Source organism: Dendrobates tinctorius, unplaced genomic scaffold (genome assembly GCF_039654945.1).
Source record: "Dendrobates tinctorius isolate UK_male_01 unplaced genomic scaffold, ASM3965494v1 ptg000029l, whole genome shotgun sequence".
Taxonomy (NCBI): Eukaryota; Metazoa; Chordata; class Amphibia; order Anura; family Dendrobatidae; genus Dendrobates; species Dendrobates tinctorius.
The window spans coordinates 14,956,840-14,977,286 of NW_027361697.1; the positions used below are offsets into that span (position 1 = coordinate 14,956,840).

A 20,447-nucleotide genomic window follows, 5' to 3' on the forward strand; every position below is an offset into this window, starting at 1 on the left:
TTCAAAAAGACTGGCCTCCATTTTCTGAACAGTAAATGACCATCAAAGGGTTAAAAAAAATTAAAAAATCCTTATTTTCACCTCACTACTCATCTATCCAGCCCCTCTGCACTTCACCGTCAACTTTCCTGTCCTTGTGGCATAATATGATCCCGTGTCCGCTCAATCTGAAATCACCTGGCATCTCACACTGAGCTGGGACTTCTAACCCTATTGAGGCCTGAGACAGTTCTGGACATGTGCATACAAGATCACAACACATGTCATGATCTTTCACACACTTGCACAGAACCTGAAGTGTTGCCTCAGCATGAGAGGACCAGGGATTTCACCGCTAGCCACAGGGAACAGAAGATGTGAACAGACCACATGGGTGATGGGAGGCCCACAGAGGTGAGTATAAGGATTTTTCCTATTTTTTTACATGTTACATTTATTATACTCTGGAGTCTGGAGAGAAAAATCCACTCGAACAAGAAAATTAGAATTTTCCCCTAGGGATATTTATTGGATTTGAGAAAAATGATTTACAGTATTCTGGTACAGTGGCCACTTAAGTAGCGTGCATTGCTGGACAAGACAACTTCCTCCAGCCTGGGGGCAAATCTAACGCGTTTTGCATTTAGTAGCACTGGCATGATGTCATGCATATATTATGCCAGAATGGCGACTTTGTGCCATGTTTTCTAATCAGAAGAGATGCTGGGGATGTCATCAGCGGGTAGAAGGAGGTTTGCAGGGCACTGGTCCAGCGGCCATGGACTACCAATGTGGCTGCTGGACCAAGATTCTGCAAATTATTTTGCTAAACTTTAATATATATAAATATATTCTCATATAACTCCATTGTTTCATTAAATTATCAAGTTGATAACGTTAAAATAAAATGATGCAGATCGCGGTAGATTTGTACTATAACCTAAGTATTGTATAAATGCTGCTTAACAAGAAGCGTACAACATTATTGGCAATCTCATACATAAGACTGTTCTTTAGCTGATCTGCCTAGATAATTCTGTTCCTTCCAGCTCCGACCTGGAACCCCTAAAGCAACTTAACTTTGTTTTGCTTCTTTATTTTAACGGACAATTAATCACATGTAGGCATGCCAAATGAGAACTATCGATTGCCCTTTTCCAGACTACTGGCATTCAGACAGCAGACAGACAAATGCCCTAAGCAAGAGGAAGCATCTCTCTGCTACTGCCTACTGTAGCTTTTAATTGTTCGCTACTAATGGACATGGTATTTAGCAGTTTACATCTGGCAGATCAGTTTATGCTATCATTATCATTACCTTCACTCCGAGGTCCTTCATCAGCTCGATTTCAAAACTGACAACATCATATGGCAAACGGAACTGAGGGATTTCTGATGCACTGTTAAAACACATCATCCAGATATGAAACATCTTTCAGTACCTCTTGTAGGCATCATTGTATACTGCTAAGATTGTTATAAACCAAAAATAATCAAAACGCTAGTAGGTCAGCTGGTAGGGGGTCACAACTTTGCACATGTCAATTTAACATGTTTTACATTTTGCAAGCTTCTAAATTACTGTAAGCAAAAAAAAGAAATGCAACTGGTTATTCTTAGAATTAACAATTCAGCAAAAAACAAACAAAAAAACAAAGATGAGGTTTAATAGTAAGTTATATCAATTAATAGTGTTCCTTCCCGCCAGTTGCCCCCATTACGCCTCTATCCGGGCAGCTTTACTTAACAATGTTTATTCTATCGCTACATGTCCAAGACAGTGGGTGAAGGAGGCTAGCTGAGGCTGGTTTCACACTTGCGTTTTTTTTCGCGGTTTTTTAGCGCTAAATAGCGCATGCATTTTTTTTTCCTATACTTTGCATGGGATGCGCTTATGTGCGCATACACATGCGTTTGTACGCGTTTTACCGCGCATGCGTTTTTTTGCGGTATGCGCTCGGGCGCACAAAATGCAACCTGTTGCATTTTTTGGTGCGTCCGACTTGCCTCAAAAAAACGCATGCGCGCGCAATGCGTTTTTTTACAGCAAGACACCCATTATAGTCTATGGGCGCGCATATGTGCGCATTGGCATGCTTATGTATGCGTTTTTTTGCACATGCATTTTTTTTGTTAACCATGGAATTTAGGGGTTTGGGTTAGAGTTAGGGTTAGTTAAGGGGGTTTAGGGTTAGGGTTAGGGTCAGGGTCAGGGTTAGGGTTAGGTTTAGGGTCAGGGTTAGGGTTAGTTAGGGTTTAGGGTTTGGGTTAGGGTTAAGTATGGTTTGGTTAAGGGTTAGGGTCAGGGTTAGGGTTAGGGTCAGGGTTAGGGTTAGGGTTAGGGTTAGGTTTAGGGTCAGGGTTAGGGTCAGGGTTAGGGTTAGTTAGGGTTTAGGGTTTGGGTTAGGGTTAAGTATGGTTTGGTTAAGGGTTAGGGTCAGGGTTAAGGTTAGGGTTAGGGTTAGGGTTAGGGTTAAGTATGGCTTGGTTAAGGGTTAGGGTCAGGGTTAGGGTTAGGGTTAGGGTCAGGGTTAGGGTTAGGGTTAGGTTTAGGGTCAGGGTTAGGGTTAGTTAGGGTTTAGGGTTTGGGTTAGGGTTAAGTATGGTTTGGTTAAGGGTTAGGGTCAGGGTTAGGGTTAGGGTTAGGGTTAGGGTCAGGGTTAGGGTTAGGGTTAGGGTCAGGGTTAGGGTTAGTAAAGTCATGGTTTGGGTTAGTGTGAGGGGCCACCTAATGTTGGAAAAAAACGCAAACGCGGTAAAAACGCACTAAAAACGCATACAAACGCATAAAAACGCTGCGTTTTTTTCATGCATGCTCATAAAAATGCTTGAAAAAAACGCAGCAGTTGTATGCTTTTGTATGCGTTTTTTCAATGCGTTTTTTTGCGGGAAAACGCGCTGCAAAAAAAAGCAAGTGTGAAACCAGCCTGACAACTCTTTTTAATAGCTATGCCAGCCTTTTATTTTTTTTAGACAGGACAAGTAGATAGAAAGAGAAAATGGATGGCTTAGCTATTATATTAAGTAATCAGCCAGCTTCTTCACATACTGCTCTGGCCTCACAGAGGAAACGCTGTTCCGTGTTGATCACAGAACTGGAAGTAAAGTTGGTAGGACTGAAGTTACTAAGAAGATATGAACATGTGGCAGAATTTCGAGGGTATTATCCAGGACTTTGCTTATTTTTTGCTATGGGGCTAAGAACTTTCAGGAAGATAGTTGCTAACCACCTGCTTGGTCTGTTTGTTGCTGATTTCTGCTGGCCAAGAGCGGTCACAGACCTCCTCTGCTGACGATTCTGACGTTTCTGATGTTGACAAACCAACTTCTTCTTTTCTGCTTTTGCTCTGTTGAAACGTGTCTTTGCCAATGTCATTATTATTGACAGCTGGTAAACCACTATCTGTCATTCAGCATGGTGTTTGCAGTAATGTGATAATTAAAATCTTTAGATAATCCCAACTCATAGGGTACAGGACAATAAATCACCCAAAAAATATAAATAATACTCGGGACAACTACACTTGCCCTAATGGGCCCTAATAAGTCCCTTCCTGCCTGCGGAGGTTGGCACCCTAGTTGTTGACCATGTGGCGCCCCCGCTCAACGTCGACAGCCCTGTAACACCCTAAAAATTCCTAGTCAACGATGAGGATATACAGAAAACACAGACATACATATACACCCGAAAAACCCCTGGTGGAGAGACTCGATACCGTCCCTATAAAAAGTGCAAACTTGCTATAAACTTATCTCGTAGTATCAAAGTGAGCACTAAGCCCACAATAATGAGGTAGACTTATCTCAGAGTCAAAAATTCTTAGTATTGCAGCTTGAATAACTTATCTCGTAGTGAAAAAGAGCTTATGCTGCATACAATGACAGACCATATAAGAAAGCTCAAAAGAAAAAAAAGTCTACACAAAATAAATGGGAAAGAGCAATAATATTTCCCTGGGCAATAGTACCACACAGTTGATGCACTCAAAATAAATCAACAATCAAAAAAATCCACCCGGTGGAACAAATGTCAGTGGCATAGAAATGCTGAACAAGCGTCACTGCTGGACATAATAGCCCAGACAAAGGCAAAGAAAAACAGCATAAAAACCCCTCTGTAGCCCAGGGTATCAAAATGCTCATATAAAGCCAAGATACATGTTGCCAAGAAATGATGTGTCAGCATATAAATCAATACTTATCAACCATCAGTAGTTATGAAGCCAAGCCCGACGCGTTTCCCCCTCCATGATGCTGAGGGTTCATCAGGGGCAGAGGAGATGGAGTCTCATAATCCCAGCCGAAAAGTCAGTGCAATGTTCAGTGTGTTACATGTGTCTCGGACGCTCATATTTACCGCGTCCTGATAGCGATGTCACTTCCGGTCCAGATAGCGATGTCACTTCCAGTCACGTAATGGAAGATGTGTTTACAGTGGAACGCACCCTGCGTCCCAAACACCGGAAGTACGTGGGACAAAGGGGCGGATCACGTGAGGAGCGTGTTCCTAATGCAAGATATTACTTCTAAAGGCGAGCGGCATCACTTCAAGTGATGATAATACAGTGACATAAAAAAAAAAAAACTAGCGCTCCAGTAAATGATGACTCACAGAAGGGGGATAGTAGATGGCCATAATGAACAGAAATAATCCCCTCCAAATAATCATTATAAACAAAGCAATGTGACTTAGATATAGTGGATAAAGGCTAACGGTATATCCACCTAATAAATAGAGTCATACAGTAATCACTCAATATATAAGAAATACCACTTAACCCCGTAAGGAGAGACACATCCATGTATCCAAAACCAAATTTAAATCATTTTTTGTCATACATAGTGAAACAATGTCACTGCTCACAAAAATGAGCCAAAGTAAAGCATGCTGGATCCGTCAGGTACCATTTATAAAAAAACTCGTAAAATTCAATTGCTCATTTAGGCCATTAGGGCTCTGTGATTCAAGCCAGAAAATCCAACGTGTTTCCCGTTGTAAGATTTTCTTGTCCCAATCTCCCTGCCTTACTGCGAGCTGAATTCTCTCAATTACACGGAATCCTATCTGTGTCTCATCCCCCCATGAACAAGATTCACATGGCGGGCGAGTGGGGTGTCCCTGTTATGTCTAATGTCACCCAAATGTTCGCCAATGCGGACACGCAACTCACGTTTGGTTTGCCCACATAATCAAGGGGACAGGAACATGTGCATAAATATACAATCCCCATACTTTTGCAGTTCACAATGAGTTCATCTTATAAGTTCTTTTCAGTTTGAACATCTTTGGATGTGTAGTATGCTAAGTCTAAACTTAGAATCACGTAGTCTCTGGATTTGCATACCTTAATCCCCCTGAAAAATTCCGCTTCTCAAACATTGTGATATCTGAATATCCAAGTCGGGCCAGGAAGGAAGCGCAGCTGATGCTCGCTGGTCCAGCACCAAGGAGAGCTATCTTTGCTTTGAATGATGTCGGCATTTTCTCCACTGGAGGAAGCATCGGATTCCGCACTTGAGGGATATTCATAGCTTTATAAATCTGCAAATAAATCAAAAACACATGTTACAACATTTATCAGTCATAAACTACATGTCATATAGTTTAGGTGGTTATCTGGTCTAAAATGAATAGTCTTTAGTCACTCTGTGTGACTGGAGACTTTGGAACATCATCAGCGCATGCACTGTGTGCTGTGAGGATTTACTGGTGTCTGAGCTGGGAGCAGCAGTGATATATGCGATATGTATACTCCTGGGCAGAAGCCATTAAGTGCAGCCTCACTCTATACAAGTGTATGGAGCGATGGAGAGGCCATCTAGTGGGTGTGGCTGTCCAGTGGGCACGGCCTCGCACCATACAAAGGTATGGAGCATGGCCGCTCCCATTAGATGGCTTCTGCCCAGTGAATCCTTGTAGTGCACAGTGCACATGCTTGGGGAGATTCGAAAGTCTGCCATCACACAGAGTGACTGCAGACTCATCATCTAAAGGGCCTGTCACACTAAGCGATATCACTAGCAATATCGCTATGTCTGATACTTACCTCCGACTGGCTCCCCCGCTGATTATCGCTGATCACGCGAGAACGTCCTGGGCCGTTTCTCGTTGTCAGCTTCCTGCTGGGCTTCCTGTGGCGCTGACGAGCAATGCGTGGACGCGGGCAGGAGGACGTCAGGATCGCCGCGTCTGAAAGGTAAGTAGCGACCCCCGACCGCTGCTATGTCGCTGGTGAGATCTGCCTGTGTGGCAGCTCACTAGCGACCCCTTAGCAATGCACCAGCATCCATATCGTTCTCGGGATCACTGGTGCATCGCTTAGTGTGACAGTACCCTTAGACTGTACAACCTCTTTAACCCTGCCCTCCTAGCCAAGGAGTGCTGAGTTAAGAAGAGGACAATCACACTGCTGTCCACGTTGTCTATCTGATCTATTACTGGAGATATCAAGGGTGCTAAGGTAAAAGTCTGCTCACATTGCTGTTCACCCTGTATGTCTAATCTATTACTTTAGTTGTCCATCCTGCGTATCTGATCTAATATTAGATATACTTTACTAGTGGTGCTGAGGTAAGAAGAGGCACACACTGCTGTCTACCCCGTTTTTTCTGACTTAATACTAAAGATGCCAAAGGCAATGAGGTAAGAAGAGGCCACTTACACTGCTGTCCACCCTGATTATCTAATCTAATAGTGGATATACCAAGGACGCTAAGATAAGAAGAGGCGGCTTGAACTGCTGCACATCTTATTTGATACTGTAGAAATCGGGGATGCTGAGGTAAGAAGAGGCTGCTCACACTGCTGTCCACCCTGCCTATTTGATCTATTACTGGAGATATCAGGGTGCTGAGGTAAGAAGAGGCTGATCGCACTGCAGTCCACCATGTCTATCTGACCTAATACTGGAGATACCGGGGATGCTGAGGTAAGAAGAGGCTGCTCACACAGCTGTCCATCTAATCTAATATTGGAGATAACAGGTGTGCTGAGGTAAGTTTTTCTGAACCACAGTACATGGCATAGATTATTGCCAGGTCATAGCCATTGGGCTTCTAGCTGTTCATGCTCAGAGATTCCAATTCCAAGATTCTCGGACGTTTTTCTGTCAGTGTCACAAGGAGGTGGCCATTCTGATTCTATAGAGATAACCTCCATAGACAAATCTATTCTATTTGATAAATAAGTGTATTTAGAATTTTATTTATAAGGATATTTCCTTTATTTATTCATATTTCATTAATGAAGAACTCCTTTAAACATTAGTTCATGCGAGAGGGATTCCCAATGATACGTATGAATGAAAGGTGAATGTTGCAATAAAAAGATGGTGAAAAACCCCGTCAATGTAAAGAAAATCTCCAGATGGATCATAGATGTGGATAAATTCAACATTTATTTTGATAATAATCAATATTGCTATATCATATAATAGCTTTTAAAAACATTACAATAAAAAAAGAATACATAACGCGACACGTTTCTGCCTTATACACAGTGTTCGTCATTGGATTCCAGGGGATTAAACCTTGCCCACACTCAATGAGGACAGATATAAATGTGTTTTATAGGATTCCATTTTTTATATACCTGATGAAGGCCTATATGACAGAAACGTGTTGTGTTATGTATTCACTTTTTATTTTAACGTTTATATAAGCTTTTATATGATACAACAATATAATTTATTAGCAAAATAAATATTGAATTTATCCACCTCTAAGATCCATCTGGAGATTTTCCTTACATTGACTGAGTTTTTCACCATCCTTCTGTTGCAACTATTTGCCTTTCATTTATACCATACACCTCGCACAAACGGAAGCACCCATGGACTTTTTCATCTCTCATGCTATCCACATGGAGCTACTTTTAGGTCTGGAAAGTCCGCTACCAGGGCCACCAGATGAGCTGCACACCATAGGGGTCTGAGGAGGTTGTCAGAGCTACCACTAGTGGTGTGCCTAATCTGCACAACCTGCTCCGGTGTGCCACGTTCATTTTTTCACAATATTGTCTACCGGAGTTATTGCGCTTAGTTGCCCCCCCCCCTTTTTTTCCCCTTTTTTTCTCTCTTAGTTTTCTTCCCTAGGATAATTCACAAACATTAGTTCATTTTTGGTTCTGAATATTTTTGAGTTTGAGTTTGATTATTGGGTCTCATGTTGTTCTTCTGATAATAATTTTTAATAATACACTAATGGATCATATTTCACTGCAGAAAAAGTTTATTTTATTGTATGTTGTAGAGAGCCATATAAATGTCATACCTAATAATGGCTTTTAGTGAGACGGTTGTCATGAACGTAATGCATGATTTCTAATCAGATTTATTGAATAGAATAACTTTTAATGTAAACGGCACTACATTTTCATTGGAAAGGCATGACTTCATTCTTATAGTAATGACAATTAAGCTGATAATGTCTAAAATAAGAATTTTGAGTGAAACTTCTATGTGCTCATTCTAAAGATAATACAGTCTTATTGAAATTAAAAATGCATTTTTTTCAGCTTGAGATATTTATATATGATCGGACAATGGATTTTCATGATTAAATATTCTTCATTACTTCTGCTTTCAGATTTATTACCCCGACAATTGCCACATAATTCAATATAGAGGTGGTTGCACATACTGTAAGCGCAAATCTTTCCTTTGAGTCTATGTTAGTTATGGGAAAGACTAAAGCCCCCATCACACAGCGAGATCACTAGCGAGATCGCTGCTGAGTCACAAGTTTTGTGATGCAACAACGATCCCACCAGCAAGATCGCTGAGTGTGACATATATCAGCGACCGGCCCCCCTGCTGGGTATCGCTGATCGTGCTCTAATGCCCTGGACATTTTTTTGATCATTGGTCTCCCGCTGGCCAGCACGCATCGTTGCGTGTGACAGCGGGAGACCATCGATCAGCGAGCTGGAGCTGGTATTCAAGGTTAACTGCGGGTAACTAAGCGCGCGTGTCGCTTAGTTACCCGCTGTGTACCTTGGATACCAACTTGCTCGCGCTGGGAGCTGGTATCCAAGGTAAACAGTGGGTAGCAAAGTGCCACGCGTGCTTTAGTTACCCGCTGTTTACCTTGGATACCAGCTCCCTGCACAAGCACGCTGGTATCCAAGGTACACAGCGGGTAACTAAGCGACGCGCACGCTTGTTAACCGCGTCATCGCTGGTCCTGATCACTGGTGAGATCTGCCTGTTTGGCAGCTCACCAGCGATCATGTAGCGACACACCAGCGATCCTAACCAGGTCATATCATTGTCGGGATTGCTGGTGCGTCGCTATGTGTGATGGGTGCTTAAGCACTTAAGATTTGTATAATGCATGAAATCTGTGAGATAATCTTAATTTTCTGAATGTATCAATTTGACTAAATCAATATTAGAACATTACAATAAGTGATAATAGCAATGACAGTATAAATACAATTGTAAGAAAGATCAAAGCTTATATGTGTGTCCGACTATGTCCCTGCCTCCACTGGTTATGTAATTATCATGATAGCAGTCTAGTTGACTATTTCACACTCAGATGCTGTGAGTGCGCTATCACAGTCGTTTAAAGGCAAGTAACCTCTGTGCCGTGCCTTCTAGGAATATGTCCAATGTAATTTGTTTCCACTCATTTGCTTAGAACGGCAAAGTTTAAAAGGAAGAAAAAAATACTATAATGGAAAATACAGAATATGGCGGTGTAACCAATGGGAATTTAATATCTTGATCAAACAGCAGGGAGGGAGAATGGAAGGAAGGAGGAAGGAATAAAAGGAAATACGAAAAGGAAGGAAGGAAGAAAGAAAGTAAAGTAAAGGAGAAGAAAGGGTGGTAGGTAGGGAGTCAGAAAGGAAGAGAGTGGGGGACAGAAGGATGGGGGACAGGAGGAAAGAAGGAAGAAAGGAATCCATCTTCATGCAAATGACTTTGAGCAACTCCTGTACAATCTACTCTCCCTAAAACACGGGCTTAATTTTATTCTATTTATCATTGCTTTGAAAGTAAGTGGTTCTTGAGGAAGATGGAGGGTAACTGCAGTAAGGAGGAAAGCTGTTAGAACTGTTGACTGAGGGTGATTTCACAAACAATCAATTTTGTTTTTAAATGCTTTGTTTTTCACATTTTTCACAAAATTTTGGGTAACCTTGGGCAGAATCCACTAGCTGTGGTTGTTCGCAGGATTCTTAACTTCTCACATTCACAGTATCTTATAAATGTCTAGATTCACTCTCAACCTTACAATGCATCAATGCAAACAATACAAAATAAAGAAATTGCTCACTATTAGAGATGAAGTTTTTTTATTAATTTGCTGCATTTTTATTTCCATAAATTGCTAAAAGTGTGTGTAGGCATTTTTCACAGTGCAGAAGATTGCATCAGCCAGAGAAGCATAACATGACCTTGTGTGTTGCAAGGTGAGCTTTTAAATAATGCATTGCAGCCGCTATCATATCACATGGGATAGCACAGCCAACCAAGAGGTAATATGAAATCCTGTATAAAAAGCAGAAACAGGGAATACAGCAGCCATTTTGTGGCGAACGTGACAAGTTAGAGGACATCACAGCTCCCAGCTTTGCCATACAGATAAGGAAAGTAAGCCATACAACACTGAAGAACCTGTCCAGATAGTGTGTGACAGCATTGTTGTAGAAAGTAGCACCATGGGATTGTGTGAAGAAGAGATAAGAGGTGAGTAGAAAAGGAGATCTTGTGAGGATTGGAGGCTGCGTGCAGGTAAGTACAGGGAGATGAGATCACAGATATATGGAGGACACAGGTTGTACATGGCTTTGTATGTCATGGTGAGGGTTTTGAACTGGAGTATTTGGGTAATGGGGAGCCAGTGCATGGATTGACAGAGGGGAGAGGCTGGGGAATAGCGGGGGGACAGGTGGATTAGTCGGGCAGCAGAGTTTAGAAAAGATTGGAGGGGTGCGAGAGTGATAGACGGGAGGCCACAGAGCAGGAGGTTGCAGTAGTCAAGGCAGGAGATGATGAGGGCATGGACTAGGATTTTTTCAGATTCTTGGTTGAGGAATGTACGGATCCATGAAATATTTTTGAGTTGAAGTCGACAGGAAGTGGAATGAGCTTGTATACTGTATGGATTGAAAGAGAGATCAGTGTCAAGGATAACCTCGAGGCAGCAAGCTTGTGGGACTGGAGTGAGTGGGCAGCCATTTACTTTAATGGATAGGTCTGTTGAGGGTGTCAAGTGAGATGGGGGAAAGATGGTGAATTCTGTATTGTCCATATTAAGTTTTAGAAATCTAGCATCGAAGAAGGATGAAATAGCGAACAGACTTTGTGGGATTCTGGTTAGTAGGGTGGTGATATCTGGTCCAGAGATGTAGATCTGTGTGTCATCAGCATAGAGGTGATACTGAAAGCTGTGAGATTCTATGAGCTGTCCAAGGCCGAAGGTGTAAAATGGAGTAGAGCAGGGGCTCTATGACTGAACCTTGCCGGACTCCGACAGATAGGGTGCGGGGTGAGGAGGTGATGTGTGAGTGGGAAACGCTGAATGTCCGGTCTATTAGGTATGTTGTGATCCAAAATAGGGCCTTGTCTGTGACACCAAGAGATGAGAGGGTCTGTAGTAATAGAGAATGGTCCACTGTATCAAAGGGAGAGGACAGGTCCAGGAGGAGGAGGACAGAGTAGTGTCACTTGTAGTGTTGAGCATTCCGATACCGCAAGTATCGGGTATCAGCCGATATTAGCTGTATTGGAATACCGGAATCGGAAGTTCCCATAATGCTAGGAGCCCGCTCGATTTGATTCAGCCAATGGGGATCCTCAAAAGTGTGGGCACATCCTGTTAGGCATGTAGGCATGTTAACTACTGGCATGGCTGTGATTGGCTGCTGAAATGATGTCATGATGCACTATAAAAACCGCAGCAGCCGCCATTTCGGGTTCACTCTGCTGTGAATTCAGTTAGGGACAGGCTGCTGTTGAAGACTGTGAGGGACAGTTAGAAATAGCGATCATCAAACATATCTATTGCTCTACCCAGGCTACATAATCCCCCACTGTAGCATTTTTGTAGCCCAGCAGCGCTGTTTTAATAGCTGTCTGCAAGGGCTGTGTGAGTGCAGACCCACGCTGTGTAGTGTGTCCTGCAGGCACGTCTGCTTGTAGGCCGCCCAGCGTGTGTCTCTGCCTCATACACACTTTTCTTTTATTGCTGCTTTTTTTTTCTCCTGTATAGTGTGCTTCCATACGTATCCATAAACGTTGGTTGCAAACACTAAAGGAGTGGACAGCGGAGTCTTTCAGCAGCCTTTCAGTGCTATAGCCCATTTCTCTGCACTGTTTTTGGCTGTCTGATAGGTCTCTCTGTGTGTGAGTGCGGCTCACATTGCAGTGTGTTCTACAGCCACCGCTGGTTGTAGTCCGCTCAGCGTGCGTCACTGCCTCATACATAGTCCTTTTTTTGCAGCAAATTTAGCCAGATTTTTGCTTCTATATTAGTGTGCTTCCATCCGCATCCATTGTCATTGGTTGGTTGCAAACACTATATAGGATTAGATAGAGGAGCCTTTTTGCTGGCTTGTGCCCTTCAGGGCCAGCCAGACTAGTATCACCCTATTTTTTGGAGCCTCATCAATTGCATTGTAGGTTAACTTCCTGCATTGTAATTGCTCCAAAAAGTTTGTGATACTATAGCTTTCAAACTTTGTTCACATCCTTTTCTTCCCCCCCCCAAAAAAAAGGAAATAAAGTTCACCAAACACTCCACTTTACAGTTGTGTAGGCCACATTAGATCATATTAAAGTGTAGTACACACACTCTTATCCAAACTAGTGTTTCTTATACTGTTAGCAGGTGTTCAAGAATAAGAACACTAAGCCACCCCTTTTTTACTTTTCTGCCTATCTTTATCAGTCTACCAAGATGAAGAAGGCACGTGGTCGTGGCCGTGGAGTTTCAGCAGGGAGAGGACGGGGGGATTCAGCAGGGAGAGGACGTGGGGATTCGGTGTCTGCTGTGGCCACCAGTGACCTGGCATCCCCCACTTTTACCAGGCAACAGTCCTTCATGCGCAGCTTTGTAGGACCTCGCCATACCCCACTGCTGCGTGACGAACAAATTGAAGCCGTTGTCGGATGGATGGCAGCTAACGCATCCACTTCAATGACTTCTGCATCCTCCCAGGGCCAGAGCACTGAAGAGCAACCACCTGTCTCTTCACCACCTGCCAAATTGCCCAGGCAGTCTGAGAGCCCTGGACAGGAGCCATCTCAATCTTTACTTCTGTTCTCAGAATCTGTTGGCTTGGAAAGAGGTGGCCAGCCAAGCAGCATTCTAGAGCGTGAAGAAGAGGGAGTATGCAGTGATGCGCAACTGCTTTGTCCCTCTGAATCTGAAGAGGCGGGTGGGCCAGTGCCTATTGTCAGTACACCTCAGTGCTCATCTGATGATGATGAGACTCAGTTGCCAATTTCTGGTGCGTATGGTGCTGGCGAGACAACCCAGGACCAGCCGGTGCTTGAAGAGGGGAGTGGAGACGATGAGGTCCTTGACCCATCATGGCGTCAGCCACAGGAAGGTGGTGGGAGCAGCTCTGAGGAAGAGATTCCCCGAACGGCCAAAAGAGGAGGGAGAGGGCGGGGGCAGACTTGGTTGCCTGTAGCCTCCACTTTGGCACCCGTGAGGAGCAATCCTCTTCCAAAACAGAAAACGGGCGCTCCCAGGACTTGCAGTGCGTGGTCTTTTTTTGACACAGTTGCAGATGACATTTGCTTTGTCAAATGCAAGCTGTGTCATCAGAAAGTTAAACGAGGGAAAAATGTGAGCAACCTCAATACCACAAATATGTGGAAACATGTGCGTACCAAGCACGAGGTGGAGTTGCACAGACACACTGAAGATGTAGGCCAACCTTCAGCAGCACCTACCACCTCTTCAGCTCGTGTTGGGGCCTCTTCCTCCAGCTCACACACAGCTGGTTCGGCTTCCTCACTGGAACGCCATGGAAGAACCATTGCCACTGTTGTCCAGAGACCCAGTGAAATTCCACCCACTGAACCACGTTCTCAGTCATCAGCACACTCCCAGGCCACTCACCAGCAATCGGTAGCACAGGCATGGGAGAAAAAGCGGCCATACTCGGCAAACCATCCCCGAGCACTGGCTCTGAATGCCGGCATTGCCAAACTACTGGCCCTTGAGATGCTGTCATTCAGGCTGGTGGAGACTGACACCTTCCGGAACTTGATGTCATTGGCAGTTCCACAATACAATGTGCCCAGCCGCTTTTATTTCAGCAGGCAAGCACGTCCCTGCCCTACAAAAAGCATGTGGAGGTAAAAATTAAAAATGCGCTACTAAACACCGTCAGTAGCAAGGTCCACCTGACCATCGATGCGTGGGCCAGTAGCCATGGACAGGGACGATACCCTTCCCTCACTGCCCATTGGGTCAATGTTGTGGAGCCAGGTACAGATCTGGAGAGTGGCTCTGTATGTATTCTGCCAACTCCAAGCATTGCAGGAATGCAGTCTGTACATATTGAGTCCTCCTCCTACTCTAGTTCCTCGGAATCAGCACTGCATGAGCCTGTTAGGCCAGATATGAGCACAGGTGTGGCCAAACGTCAACAGGCCATCCTTAAATTAATTTATTTGGGGAATCGGAGCCACACAGCACAGGAGCTCTGGAATGCCATCAAGCAGGAGAGCGATGTGTGGTTTGTGCCAGCGAATCTCCAGCCAGGTTTGGTAGTGAGTGACAATGGCCGAAATCTAGTGGCAGCTCTGGGCCTAGGCAACCTCACTCACATACCATGTCTGGCACACGTGCTCAATTTGGTCGTGCAGAGCTTTCTGAGGGACTATCCGGATCTTGATGCACTGCTGAACAAGGTTCGCCTAGAGTGTGCTCACTTGCGGCGTTCTAGCATGGCAAGATCGCGCATTGCATCTCTGCAACGCCGATTCCGCCTGCCAGAACATCGCATCATATGTGACCTCCCCACCAGGTGGAATTCAACGTTACATATGTTGGAGCGGTTGTGTGAGCAGCAGGCAGCAGTAATGGAGTACCAGCTGCATCAGGCGCAAACAAGTCGCACTGTGCGCCGGACACACTACACCACTGAGTGGGCCACTATGAGGGACATCTGCCAAGTTTTGCGTGCCTTCGATGACTCCACGCGGATGGCCAGTGCAGATGATGCACTAGTCAGTATGACTGTCCCCCTTATCTGTCTGCTTCAAAAAACCTTACAAGCACTAAGTGAGGAGGTTTTTGAAGAGGTCGAGGATGAGGAGTCAGAAATGCCATCTGCTTCTGGCAAGTCTGCGCAACGTGCCTCCACACAAAGGCCCAGGCAGGGGACACTTAGTGAGGAGGATGACGAAGTGTCAATGGAGGAGAAGGAACACATCTCTCCAGAGGAGGGAGGTACACAAGGCTCTAGTAGTCAGTGTGTACAGCGAGGGTGGGGTGATGCTGAGCAGGCTGAGATGCTGCCTCAAGCTGGGGACAGCGCTTCCGGTCCAGTTGGCAGTCTGCAGCACATGGTTGATTTCATGCTGCAGTGCTTGTTAAATGACTGCCGTATCGCCAACATTCTCCACACGGCTGATTATTGGGTGTACACCCTCCTAAATCATCGCTACCGGGACAACTTACAAAGCCTCATACCACAGTTGAACCGGGAGTGAAAAATGCGGGAGTACCAAGAAACACTTGTGCAGGCCATCATGTTCTCCATTCCCCCCGCAAGTGTTGCTGATAGTGCTTTTCAAAGCAGCCATGTGGGTAGAGGCAGTGGAGGAAGCTCTGCACAAAGAGGTAGCAGAGGCAGTGCCGCAGGACAAGGCAAGGCCAGTATGGCCCAAATGTGGAAAAGTTTTGTGAGACCGCCACAAACGGCTACACCATCACAGACGTTTCCAGTCAGCAGGAGGCAACGTTTCCGTCAGATGGTGACAGACTACTTGTCTTGCCCTGTTAGTGTACTCCCAGACGGCTCTTCCCCGTTCAAGTATTGGGTCTCTAAGCTGGATACATGGCCAGAGCTTAGCCAGTATGCATTGGAGGTGCTGGCTTGCCCTGCTGCCAGTGTATTATCGGAACGTGTCTTTAGTGCCGCAGGTGGTGTGGTAACAGACCGTCGCACGTGACTATCCGCCGATAATGTTGACCGGCTTACTTTTCTAAAAATGAACAAGGCCTGGATCTCACCTGAATTTGCCAGTCCTCTTCCAGAATAAATAATTGGCTGGCAACAGGATCCAGGTCTCCTGTTGTGTTCATGTTTCTATGACCTGAACTTTATTTCCTGGGCTACAGCAACGCCCTTTGTTGCTCAGAAGTGCTTTCCACACAGACAAAACACTCGCTCATGTGTTAGTGGGGTTCGGTAACATCAGCTGATCCCCTGCTGTGTGTATGGCAAAGTGTCCTGCTCCCTCCACATTCAAGCAACCTCAGATTTACACCTGGCTCCAAGTAGGCCTCGGCCTACTACCTGATTTTCCCTGGGCTCCGACACCGCCAGTTTTTGCTCAGAAGTGCTGTCCGCACAGAAAAAAACACTCGCTCATGTGTAAGTGGGGTTCGGTAACGTCAGTTGATCCCCTGCTGTGTGTACGGCAAACTCTCCTGCTGCCTACAACTTCTGACTACCTCTGATTTAATATGTTCTCTGATTTGCCCTCTGTCTCCACTCTGTTTTGAGTATTTCCTCCAGCCTACAACACCGCCTGTTTCTGCTCTCAAGTGCCGTCTGCACAATCCACACTTGTTCCTGTGTTACCTGGGTCCTGTAACATCTGCTCATCTCCAGAGGTGAGTCCGGCAATGTCTCCTGCTTTGTCTACATTCCCACTACTTGTAGTGGAAAAGTGGACAGAGCAGGAGACATTGCCTGACTCACCTCTAGGGAGAAGCTGCTGTTACAGAAACCCAGTAACACAGGAACAAGTGTGGGTTGTGCAGACGGCATTTCAGAGCAGCAACTGGCGTGGTTGGAAGCCAGAGGAAATACTCGAAACAGAGTGAAGACAGAGGCCTAATTGGAGTACGTTGACAGTTAGTAGTAGTCTAGAAACAATCGAAAACTGCCACCAAGTAGGCCTCGGCCTACTACCTGATTTTCCCTGGGCTCCGACACCGCCAGTTGGTGCTCAGAAGTGCTGTCCGCACTGACAAAACACTCGCTCATGTGTAAGTGGGGTTCGGTAACGTCAGCTGATCCCCTGCTGTGTGTATGGCAAAGTGTCCTGCTCCCTCCACTGTCAAACAACCTCAGATTTACACCTGGCTCCAAGTAGGCCTCGGCCTACTACCTGATTTTCCCTGTGCTCTGACACCGCCAGTTGGTGCTCAGAAGTGCTGTCCGCACAGACAAAACACTCGCTCATGTGTAAGTGGGGTTCGGTAACGTCAGCTGATCCCCTGCTGTGTGTATGGCAAAGTGTCCTGCTCCCTCCACAGTCAAACAACCTCAGATTTACACCTGGCTCCAAGTAGGCCTCGGCCTACTACCTGATTTTCCCTGGGCACCGACACCGCCAGTTGTTGCTCAGAAGTGCTGTCCGCACAGAAAAAAACACTCGTTCATGTGAAAGTGGGGTTCGGTAACGTCAGCTGATCACCTGCTGTGTGGAGGGCAAACTGCTGCTGCCTCCAAATTGTAATTACTTCAGATTTAAACATTCTCTGATTTGGCCTCTGTCTCTAGTATTTCCCCTGACCTCCAGCACCGCCAGTTCCTGCTCACAGTTGCCCTCCGCGCATTCCACACTTGTTCCTGTGTTCCGGGTGTTCTGTTATGTGAGCAGATCCCCCAATGTGTGTCCGGCACGGTCTCCTGCGCTGTCCACCTTCCCACTGCAAGCGGTGGGAATGTGGACAGAGCAGGAGACAGTGGCAGACACACATCAGGGGATCTGCTGACAATACAGAACCCCAGTAACACAGGAACACGTGTGGATTGGGCAGACGGCTACTGTACGCATAAACTGGCAGTGTTGGTGGTCACGTGAAATCCTGGAAACAGAGTGGAGACAGATGCCTAATTGGAGCACGTTGACAGTCTGTTGTAGCCTACAAACAATCTAAAACTACCACCAAGTAGGCCTCGGCCTTCACCATGATTGTCCCTGGGTTCCAACAACGCCAGTTGGTGCTCAGAAGTGCTGTCCGCACAGACAAAACACTCGCTCATGTGTAAGTGGGGTTCGGTAACGTCAGCTGATCCCCTACTGTGTGTATGGCAAACTCTCCTGCTCCCTCCACAGTCAAACAACCTCAGATTTACACCTGGCTCCAAGTAGGCCTCGGCCTACTAACTGATTTTCCCTGGGCTCCGACAACGCCAGTTGGTGCTCAGAAGTGCTGTCCGCACAGACTAAACACTCGTTCATGTGAAAGTGGGGTTTGGTTAAGTCAGCTGATCCCCTGCTGTGTGGAGGGCAAACTGCTGCTGCCCCCAAATTGTAACTACTTCAGATTTAAACATTCTCTGATTTGGCCTCTGTCTCCACTCTGTCTCTAGTATTTCCCCTGACCTCCAACACCGCCAGTTCCTGCTCACAGTTGCCGTCCACGCATTCCACACTTGTTCCTGTGTTCCTGGTGTTCTGTTACGTGAGCAGACCCCCCAATGTGTGTCCGGCACTGTCTCCTGCGCTGTCCACCTTCCCACTACAAGTGGTGGGAATGTGGACAGAGCAGGAGACAGTGGCAGACACACATCAGGGGATCTGCTGACATTACAGAACCCCAGTAACACAGGAACACGTGTGGATTGGGCAGACGGCTGCTGTACGCATAAACTGGCAGTGTTGGTGGTCACGTGAAATCCTGGAAACAGATTGGAGACAGATGCCTAATTGGAGCACGTTGACAGTCTGTTGTAGCCTACAAACAATCTAAAACTACCACCAAGTAGGCCTCGGCCTTCACCATGATTGTCCCTGGGTTCCAACAACGCCAGTTGGTGCTCGGCAGTGTCTTTGGCACGGGTACTCCCTGTTGCCCAGCCTGGTTCCAGCACGCCAGCTGTTTCCGGGTAGTGTCAAGGTCACTATGCCACCAATCCGTTGTCCAGTCGTCTTGCGGCCGGGTTAGCCGACTCTAGGGTGCCTGCAGTTTAGGTGACTCCTATGTGGGCTGTGGGAACTGGCACTGAAGGCTGGATCCGTAGTGTCAATGGGACATGGACCCCCTCTAGGACTGTGGGTTTCGGTAACTGCGGCCGGCTTGCGGCCTGGCTACTTTGCTTTGGATGGGTACCTTCTGCTACCCACCCGGGTTCCAGCACTGTCAGCTGGTTCTCACCAGAGCCTTTGGCCTAGGTGCCTCCATCTCGGTATCCGAAAGTCCAGCACCGTCAGCTGGTCCTTGGTAGTGCTTTCTAGCACAGGTACCTCCTGCTTAGTAACAGTGGTCCAGCAACGTCAGCTGTTCCTCGGTAGTGCCATTGGCTTTTGTAGCTTTTGCTACCCATCTGGGTTCGAGCACCGTCAGCTGGTTCTTGGTAGTGTCTTTGGCACGGGTACTCCCTGTTGCCCAGCCTGGCTCCAGCACGACAGCTGTTTCCGGGTAGTGTCAAGGTCACTATGCCACCAATCCGTTGTCCTGTCGTCTTGCGGCCGGGTTAGCTGACTCTACGGTGCCTGCAGTTTAGGTGACTCCTATGTGGGCTGCGGGAACTGGCACTGAAGGCTGGATCCGTAGTGCCAATGGGACATGGACCCCCTGTAGGACTGTGGGTTTCGGTAACTGCGGCCGGCTTGCGGCCTGGCTACTTTGCTTTGGATGGGTACCTTCTGCTACCCACCCGGGTTCCAGCACTGTCAGCTGGTTCTTGCCAGAGCCTTTGGCCTAGATGCCTCCATCTCGGCATCCCAAGGTCCAGCACCATCAGCTGGTCCTTGGTAGTGCTTTCTAGCACAGGTACCTCCTGCCTAGTAACCGTGGTCCAGCAACGTCAGCTGTTCCTCGGCAGTGCCATTGGCTCTTGTAGCTTTTGCTACCCATCTGGGTTCCAGCACCATCAGCTGGTACTCGGCAGTGTCTTTGGCACGGGTACTCCCTGTTGCCCAGCCTGGTTCCAGCACGCCAGCTGTTTCCGGGTAGTATCAAGGTCACTATGCCACCAATCCGTTGTCCTGTCGTCTTGCGGCTGGGTTAGCTGACTTTACGGTGCCTGCAGTTTAGGTGACTCCTATGTGGGCTGTGGGAACTGGCACTGAAGGCTGGATCCGTAGTGCCAATGGGACATGGACCCCCTGTAGGACTGTGGGTTTCGGTAACTGCGGCCGGCTTGCGGCCTGGCTACTTCGCTTTGGATGGGTACCTTCTGCTACCCACCCGGGTTCCAGCACTGTCAGCTGGTTCTCGCCAGAGCCTTTGGCCTAGGTGCCTCCATCTCGGTATCCGAAGGTCCAGCACCGTCAGCTGGTCCTTGGTAGTGCTTTCTAGCACAGGTACCTCCT

The 20,447-nt window shown here is 46.5% G+C and overlaps 1 protein-coding gene across 2 annotated transcripts in view; it reads right to left on the bottom strand.

The window, feature by feature from the left end:
- The window catches only part of DPYD (dihydropyrimidine dehydrogenase), a 1,593,199-nt gene that overhangs the window by 1,076,615 nt on the left and 496,137 nt on the right, over nt 1-20,447 (bottom strand). For both annotated transcript variants that reach the window (XM_073571402.1, XM_073571401.1), the window contains 2 exons: nt 5,325-5,521; nt 1,298-1,379 (listed from right to left, as the gene is read on the bottom strand). In XM_073571402.1, the coding sequence (XP_073427503.1) occupies nt 1,298-1,379; nt 5,325-5,521 (279 nt within the window). The remainder of the gene's footprint in view (nt 1-1,297; nt 1,380-5,324; nt 5,522-20,447) is intronic.